The sequence below is a fragment of the Gekko japonicus genome, unplaced genomic scaffold (assembly GCF_001447785.1).
Source record: "Gekko japonicus isolate JY-2015 unplaced genomic scaffold, Gekko_japonicus_V1.1 scaffold1901, whole genome shotgun sequence".
In the NCBI taxonomy this organism is placed as follows: domain Eukaryota; kingdom Metazoa; phylum Chordata; class Lepidosauria; order Squamata; family Gekkonidae; genus Gekko; species Gekko japonicus.
Window position 1 is genome coordinate 182743 of NW_015177070.1, and position 8620 is coordinate 191362.

At 58.6% G+C, this 8620-nt stretch overlaps 2 protein-coding genes across 2 annotated transcripts in view; one reads left to right on the forward strand and one right to left on the reverse strand.

The window, feature by feature from the left end:
• Positions 1–2276, forward strand: part of ATXN1L (ataxin 1 like) — a 3837-nt gene extending 1561 nt beyond the window's left edge. Inside the window, exon 2 of the mRNA XM_015428207.1 lies at positions 3–2276. Coding sequence (XP_015283693.1) covers positions 3–1717 — 1715 coding nt within the window. The 3' untranslated portion in view covers positions 1718–2276. The remainder of the gene's footprint in view (positions 1–2) is intronic.
• An 87-nt stretch (positions 2277–2363) lies between these two features.
• Positions 2364–8318, reverse strand: ZNF821 (zinc finger protein 821). The gene is made up of 5 exons (XM_015428218.1): positions 8192–8318; positions 7924–8069; positions 7364–7471; positions 6560–6726; positions 2364–6231 (listed from the first exon to the last, which is right to left on the reverse strand). Exons 1-5 carry the CDS (start codon positions 8277–8279, stop codon positions 5577–5579), a joined length of 1164 nt encoding a protein of 387 aa, XP_015283704.1. The 5' UTR covers positions 8280–8318; the 3' UTR covers positions 2364–5576.
• Between the last annotated feature and the right edge of the window lie 302 nt (positions 8319–8620).

Here is an 8620-nt window from a genome sequence, read left to right on the forward strand (position 1 = left end):
GCCGTCGTACGGCCTGCTGTACAAGGTGGCGGTGCCGCCGGTGGTGAGCGTCAGCCCCCTGCCGCCGGCCTTCAGCGTGGCCTCGCCGCTCCTGCCGCACCCGGGCCTCCCCTACTCGCCCGTCCACTACGCCCAGCTGCCCCCGGCCCCGCTGCACTTCGTGGGCTCGCCCTACTCGCTGCCCTACGCCCTGCCCCCCGGCTTCTTGCCCGGTCCCCTCCTGCCCGCCTCCCGCCTCCCCCATTTTGTGCCATATGCCCCTCTCCTGCTGGAGGAGGCCGGCCCGCCCGCGCACGGCTTTGGCAAGGCCCCTGCCGGCCCCCTTTCCCTGCAGCCCCACGGCGGGGGCGGGGGGACTCAGCCGCTGGATGTGGGGCAGAGCAGGTTTCCAGTCCAGTATCAGCTGTCCCATCTGCCAGCAGGCTACTCGGCATTTGAGGTTCCGCTTGCTGATCAGAGCTCGGAGCTCCCACTGCAGGACTCCAAACTCATCACGGCTAATGGCGTGGGGAGGCCTGCTGCTGCCGCCGCCGCTGCGGGGACCAAACTGAGTGAGGTGCTGGACATGGGCAGTGGCAGTGCCGAAGGACAGTTGCCACGGACGACTGCAGAGTCCCCCGCCGACAGTCACTTCTTCACAAGCTGTCAGTCGCTGAGAACAGAAGTTTCGATGGCGTCTCAGCGGAGTACCCCAGAGACAGACTTGGAAGTGCAGAGGGTGGTGGGTGTGTTTGCTTCTCAGGATTACCCTGCTTGCTCAGGTCAGCAGATGGAGGGCTTGAGCCCTCTAAACCTCTCCCATCGCGATCTCCTTGAGCAGGGGGAGGAACCGGGGAGGAATCCCGGCCAAGCTGCAGCCGAGAAAAGCCACCCTCCCAGGCTGTCTGCAAAGTCTCCAGTGGAACTGCTCTACCGTAACCAAATTCTGCACGGCCTGACGATGGCCAATGGCAAGGCAGTCTCAGGGTCCCTCCCGCTGGCCGCTCAGGACGGCCTGGGGAGGGGAAGCCCGGAGGTGCCGGCCCTCGACCGCGCTCCCTCCCGGGGGGGCCACTTGCCCTCCCACTTCGTGAAAGGAGCCATCATCCAGCTGGCCACCGGGGAGCTGAAGCGGGTGGAGGACCTGCAGACCCAAGACTTTGTGCGCAGTGCCGAGGTGAGCGGGGGCCTGAAGATCGACTCCAGCACTGTCGTGGACATCCAGGAGAGCCCGTGGCAGGGCTTCGTCACCCTGCATTTTGTGGTTGGGGAGCAACAGAGCAAAGTGAGCATCGATGTCCCCCCTGAGCACCCCTTTTTTGTGTACGGACAAGGCTGGTCGTCTTGCAGCCCAGAGCGGACGGCTCGGCTCTTTGCACTCCCCTGCCACCGGCTGCAGGTGGGGGACGTTTGTATCTCCATCAGTTTACAGAGCCTGAATGGCAGGCCTGCTCCTCAGGCCAGCCAGGGAGCCCCCCGAGAGAGGCTCGGGAGGGCCAGCCAGGGCTTCCGAGAGCCGCAAGCCAGAGCTGAGGGGGAAGGCCCCGTGCAGAAGGGGGCTGTGTCACTGGGCCCTTCCCCTGAGTCCCCCCGTCTCGAACCCACCTCTCAACACGGCTGGGCTGGCCCCGGCTTCCAAAAGGTGGGGGAGGAGCCTCGGTCGCCCTTGGTCCGCCCCTCCTTCATTCCCCAGGAGGTCAAGCTGTCCATTGAGGGTCGTTCAAATGCAGGGAAGTGAGGCCCAACCAGTGAGTGGACAGCTGGCCGTGCAGAACAGGGCTTCTGCTTTGCTCCTCAGAGGTGCCTGACACCTCCCGTCGCTGTATGTCTAAAATCATTCCACTGGCAAGAGGGCCCCCCCCCGCCCCACCCCTTGCAGGGGCAGCTGGCTGGCTGCAGGGTAGGCTGTAATGGGAGCAGTTCTTCTGATGTGGGGAGAGGACCGGGACCCTAGAGTCCCTCTCTTCAGACAAGCACTTTAATAGGACACCTGCTGAAGGATATGGCAGGTGCCTCCCGGCTGGGGGGGAAACAGGAACGGGCACACACACACACAAGGGGGCTGATGCAGGAGAGGTCTCGCTCGGGCACAAGCCCCGCTTGCTCCTCTGTCTTAGGGAGGTGCAGGCCTGCCCTGGGCATTGCAGCAGATCTCCTCCAGCAAGGAGCAGAGGGAGCTGAGACAAGGAGGGCTGGCCTTCTAGCCTGGGCGGCTCCTCCGGGTTCGCACGACTCTCTTGGATGGGAGGCCCCCTCCCCACACCAGTGCTGTGCCCTCTTGGCTCCGCAGCCTCTCCCCCCCCCCCCCCCCCGGCTGCCCCCCCTTTCCCTCCTTGTAGTCTCCTTGGCTCCCCCCCCCCCCCCCCCCCCCCCCCCGGCCTGTCCCCTCTGTCACTCCTTGAAGTATCTGTGGCTCAGGCTGGTTGAGCAGTTTAGCACTGAATGATGACGCTTGTCCGCTTTTCATAGGCCCGCTATAGAGCATCTCCAGGGGAGCATGTTTCCGTGTGTGTGTGTGGGGGGGTGCTAACAGGCTGCGCACTCCGCCATTAGGGGCCTGTTTGGTAAAGCTCTTCTAGGGGAACTTGCAGAACTGAGGATTCTGCAGCTACTGCAATAATCTCTGAGCTCTTTGAAGGGAATTAAGAACTCCAGTGCACATGAGTGGCCCTTGGCATCTTAACGCCACGTGTTTTGGTTCTTTAGACGAGATAACGGACACTGGTGCCTCCAGGAGAATGAAAGAACCATTTCATTTTTGAGTCTGGAGCACCAATGCTTATGACTGCGTGCCAGTTAGAGAACCTCTCCTGCCTTGGTGCCTCTGTAGAAGGGTGGGGGGAAGCTCTGTTGACTTCTCTTGACTCTTCCTGTAAGATGGGAGCCCCCTTTCCAGTGCAGCTGCTAGCACCTGCCTTCCCTCTTGGCCTGAAACGGCAGCTCTCACTGTTCACGCTGTATGAAAAGTAGCAGGATTTGCTCTCCTGCCTGCCTCCCTCCCCCTGCCCTTGTTTGCTGTCTCTTTCCAGCACTTTGCACTATTCCCAGCTGCCTGTTGGTCAGTCACGGTCCCTTTCTCCACCACCCCCCTCCGTGGTGTGTGCCTCAGGCCAGCCCTGATTATCCTCTACCCTCCTGCTGTCCTTTGAGCAGGGTTGCCTTTCTCCTCTTCCCCCCCACCCCAGCAGGCTTTGGGGGTGGGGAGGGAGGCAGCTGAGAAGTACTGTGGCATATAACTGGCTACCCCTTTTCCTTCTAAGTGTCCCTTCTCCAGGTCTCTTTGGCTTTGTGAGCCTCGATTTAACTGCTGGGAGAGTTATGCTAAACCGGGCCCCAAAGTATTGCTTCTGTTCAGGTGGCTGACAGCTAAGCATCTGGCGTGTGAGCTCCCAAGCAGAGAAAGGCTGGTGGGTGCAGGCACAGCAGGGCCGCAGGAGACACTCGGCGGCTGGCTTCCTAGAGCAATAAGCTGTTTCATTCAGCGGACACTACAGAGAAGCCCTGTGCCTGCCTGGTCCTGAGAAATATTTCAGGATTCCCCGATGTGCAATACTGTGGGGCTTGCTTCCGCCCACTGCTGTGCCACAGAGCCCCTTGCTGCCCCCCCCCCCCCGGGCATTCTTTCCACCTTGAGTTTTGCCCTTTCCTTTTGTTGCTGGCTGCTTCCTGCAAGAGCACACGTGCCTTTCTCCAACGCCATCCCTCCGCCAGGGCTGTTTTTGATGGGCAGACTGGCCGAGGGGCTTCTCTGGCCCCTTGGGGGATACGCTGAGGAAGGTGGCAGGCTGGCTCTGGGACCCTCTGCAACCAGAGGAATCCCTGCACAGCACCTTAGCTGAAGTGGGCCACGGGCCCAGGGGAGCTAGTGAGTGACCCTGCCATTCGTGAGTGACGTCTTCTTTGGTAACCAACTGCATCATATCTAAAGCCTTAGAACTAGCCCAGTCCCGTCTCTCCTGTCTGATCTCTTAAGGAAGCATTATGAGTCTATTTCGTTGTGTTTTTGTATCTGTTTGGAATAAATCAATTTGTACTGTATATTTGTACTTTGGGTGAGATCCTGCTCCTGTTTTACCATTTAAAGTCTTTCAACACAGATTGTATTTTTATTGTTAATGCTCTTAATGATTACTGCATTTAATTTGTTGACTATGTAAACACAGTATATATATATATACACACATACATATATGTACACATCTATATAATTATAAATCAATAGCTTTTCCTTTGCCGTGTCTGCTTCATGTTTCCCTCTGGCAGCGCATGCTGTCTGCAGCAACAGCTGGGCACAGTCACCAGAGCTGTGAGGAAATGCAGAGGGAGTGGGCATGGTGTTGACCAAGGGGGGGGGGGGACCGTGTTGTTCAGTGCCCTTCCCGTGACTGAATGACATCTGGGAAGGAGCTTGCTGTGGCTCCACTACCCAGAGGCATTCTCTGATAACAGACAATTGTATCGCTGAACACCTAAGAGACGCTTGGGCAGGTGTCTAGGCAAACCTGCACCGTAAGCTACCTGAAGGTATGAGACGGGTTGCAACAGATTTGCAAGAAAAGCCAGCCCACCATTTTTAAAAAACCGCATTACACGTAGACACCCCAGCATTTCAGCAGTATCGAGGGTTTCTGTAGCAACTCAGGAGGACACACAAACTTGGAGGTGGCTCCAGCTCCACTGCCCACCTCCTCTCCACCAGACGTGCCCATGGGATCTCACCCCACCTGTCCACGGAGAGAAGACAAAGGCTGACAGAAATTAGTCCAACTTGTTTTCCAGCCAGATCAAGCAGGTGGTGATGATTCCACAGCACCAGCCAGCAAAAAGGCATCCTAAGAGGGGATTAGGAATTATACCAATTGCCTGATGAGTTAAATGCTGAGGGGGGGGGGGGGTTACAGAAGCATCAATGAGCGAATTTGCTAGCACTGAGGTTTAAGGCCCAGAGAAGTTCACTGTCAAACTAACTGAAGTGTGGCTTTTCTCTTGGTGAAGGGAATTTGTACACACGGCAAGAGATCAGTTCTAACCAGCCACCTATTCCCATCAGGACCCAGAAGTGAGCTCCTGGTCTTCTTCACTCACATGGGGCCTATAGCTGGATTTTTTTCTGACCTGACCTGGAAAATCTAAACCAGGCTCTGCCAGTGAGAGGTGAACTCATCCTTCTGAGGCAATTAGGGCTTTCCAAGGCACAAGCCTGTATAGATTTCCTTTTCGTTTAGTAGAAGAAAGGCGGAACCCACCACATGAAGATGACAGGGAAGCTGGGAGAGGAGAACTTCTAGCCAAGAGGAACCTGCCTGTTGCAGGTGGGATTCCAGTCTATCCCTCTTCAGAAGAAGGGTACAGGAGTTACATGTGCCTACATGGCCCCTGTTGCAGAGGTAGCTCTTGCTCTCCAGCAGCCTAGACCTCAGCATAATTGCTGGCTGGAGCAGTAACTGCTTTGGTCCATGCTAGTCTTTGCTGACATCCGCAGGGAAGGATGGACAGACACCTCCGGCTGCTGCCAGGTCCATTTCTATTCCCCTCTGTTCCCAGGCCCGGGGGTCCCAAGCAGCGCACAGGTTGCCAGTTCCGTCCAAGAGAGCCGCTCAGTGCAGTGTGCTTGGGCTCGCCTCCTCAAAGGCCATTTTGCTGAGCAGCTGGCCATCCAGCTCCACACCACCCGCAGGCAGCGGAAAGAAGTTGATCTCCGCCGCCAGCGTGGCCATTGCAGAAGGATCCTGGCCAAACTGGGCTCGCAACATCATGTCCATTTTCTCCAGCCGCCGCTTCAGCCTCTTGGCTTCCCGCTCACGGATGAGCCGTTCCTGCCGTTTCTCCGGGGTCTCGTTGGCACGTTTCAGACGCATTGCTTCACGGTCCCGTTGAAGCCGGCGTGCACGCTGCTCATCCGTCTCCTGCATGCGCTGCAGGCGCTTGGCCTCACGGTCCCTCATGCGCCGCACTTCTCGCTCCTCGGGCGTTTCGTTGTCTCGGCGACTCTTCTTGGCAGTGCGCTCTCGTTCCAACCGCTGGAGCCTCACCTCCAGGGGCTCGTTCTGCCGCCGCAAGGCCCACTTGCGTATGCCTGGGGATTGAGCTTCCAGGAGCTTGCGGTAGGTCACGCAGCCATTGCACACCAGGAGGAGACCAGCAGGATACACGGGGGAGCTAAGTGCAGGGGTCTTCTCTTCAGCCCCAGAAGACCCTTTGGGGACAGGAACTGGCAGGGCATCTGCACATAACACCTCTGGCACCTTCTCGCTGTGGAAGGCGAAGGACAGAAATGTGAGCTTAGAGACGGCTGCCCGATCTTCTTGCTTTGTATGTACCCCAGGTCCCCAAGGGGATCTTTAGGCAGACCTTGTCCAACCAACAGTCCTTTCTTGCCCCTGAGCATGTCAACACTCAGGCCTCCAAGGGTTACTAAAGAGCTTGAGCACAGCTGCCCCACTCCCTCCCCTCACTGTTACTCTCCCACACATTTTTACACCCTTCAGAATGTCTCACACTCCCACTGGCCCCTTGCAGGCCCGGTCCTCGCAACATGGCCCACTGCCATCCACCTGGAGAAACAGCAGAAGTGTCTCACCTGTTGAAAGTGGCGTGGCTGGTAAAACGTGCCCCACACACTGCACAGTTTGACAGCTGGTCCTCAGAATGGATGAGAAGATGCCTGCCCAGGGAGCCCGGGGAGCTGAGTGCTCGGCCACAGACGGGGCACAGGTAGCTCTTAGCACTGACCACAGCCGTCGTGTGCTGCAAAGGAGTCCAGGTGGTGAGGCAAGGGCTCCGTTACCCCATCCCCAGCCGAGAAGCTCCCTCTTCCATGAGGGGAAGAAAAGGAGAAAACCCACAAGGGCTGTGGTCACACACACTCAATAATCCACTGAATAATCCAGTTTGGTGTAGTGGTTACGTGCGCAGACTCTAATCCGGGAGAACCGAGTTTGATTCCCCACTCTTCCACTCGCAGCTGCTGGATGACCTTGGCCAAGTTCTGTCAGAGCTGTTCTTGAAAAAGAGCAGTTTCTGTCAGAGCTCTCTCGGCTCCACCTCCCTCACTGGGTTTCTGTTGTGGGGAGAAGGAAAAGGGGTTTGCAAGCTGCTCTGAGACACCTTTGGGCAGTGAAGGGCGGGGTATAAATCCAATCTCTTCTCTTCTTTCAAAAATCCAGTTGTAAATTGCATTGAAAGTGGATTATTTAGTGTGTGTGACTGCAGCCAAGGGCTGGCTTCCTTCGCCGGGGTGTGGTCCAGCCCACCAAGAGTGGTGGGAAAGGCAGTCTCCCTTTCCCAGGTGAAAAGGTGCCCTGGCAGAAACCTGCCCCTGTTCTAAACAAGCAGCCCTTTCAGCAAGGCCCCTCCCTCTCGGCATGCTGCCCCCCCCCCTTACCTGATAGACATGAGTGACCAGCTGCTCCCTGCTCCCGCACTCCAGCTGACAGAGAGGGCAGTGAGAGAGCCCCGTCAGGGGGGCATCTGGGTTCCCATGCAGGCCCAACTAGATGCAAAGAGACACTGGGGGTCAGGGCAGCAAGGGCCACACACAGGCCACCCACCTAGGCTCTGCACTGCCGCCCTCCCCGCGCTAGACACCTGCGGGGGAATTCGGCATGCCTCGTAACAGGACTTTGGGAACGGCACCCCGTGCTCCAAAACGGTGTTCGCAGTGGGCCCACAAGGCCCACTTTCGCAGGAACCCCGATGAGGCCAGTCACGGAGGTTCACGGGAGCCTTCCAGCAGCAGCCCCACGGGTCATTCTTGGCCACTCTGCAACAGAGTCCCTGATCCCGTGTGGTCCCGGCGGTGAGCAAGGCACACGAGCCCCCGGTTGCCGCCCACTGTGGCCACCTCCCTGCTGGATGACCCCACCACGAAGGCCAGGCCCCCGGCCCCATCGCTCCTCCACGCTGGTATGGGCGGGGCTGCTCTCAGCGCAGAGGCCCACTTGCCTCCCTGTCCGGAGTCCCCCGCTCGCAGTGGTCAAGCTGCTCGTCAGCCTCCAGCTCCCGCTTCACTTTTGCCATTGCTCCGTCTTCCTCGGAGGCGTGGGAGGAGACCTCATCCTGTGTAGTCTCTCCATCCCCCTCGCTGTCACCTGGAAACCAGAGGGACGGCTTGTGGCCCTGCACCTGAGTGGTGGGCCAGACCAAAGCTGCTCTAAGGCCCCGGGCTCTAGGTGCCGCCCCTCCCCTCCCCGGAGAAGGAGGCAGAACTCACTGCTGCTGGAGTCCTTCGCTTCTTGGAACAGGGGCTGCAGTGGTGGCGGCGGCTCCCCAAGCAGCCCGGAGAAGCCCCTTCTCATCATGGCCTGCCGAGTGTGCTCCTCCAAGCCGGCAAAGATTTGCTTCCCTGGAAGGGCAAGGGCAGGCGTCAGAGCGTGGGCCTCCTTTTTGGCCCAGAGGCTCCTTGATCCCTCCTCCTTGCCCGGCAAAGGGCTCCCCTACCTGAAGGCGGCCCAGAACAGGACTAATGCCTGGGGTCCGCTCCCCAAAAGAGCTTCCCCCAAACCCTTCCTGCAAAGCAACGGTGGCCTGACCCATCATCTGTCCCTCCTCCGCCCCCTTCCCAGCACGACCTGGAACACAAACGTCTCCAGCTGCCCTGGGCGCCCAGGGAGGGCTCGGTCACGCACCTGGCCGGACGCCC

Bases quoted from the DNA above. Each gene is read 5' to 3' on its own strand.
- ZNF821 (XM_015428218.1), bottom strand. From the start codon at position 8,279: ATGATGAGAAGGGGCTTCTCCGGGCTGCTTGGGGAGCCGCCGCCACCA. The intron at 7,472-7,923 runs GCAAGTGGGCCT...CTTTGCATCTAG, and splicing joins GGGGGACTCCGGACAGGGAG to TTGGGCCTGCATGGGAACCC. The intron at 6,727-7,363 runs GTAAGGGGGGGG...ACTCCTTTGCAG, and splicing joins TGGTCACTCATGTCTATCAG to CACACGACGGCTGTGGTCAG.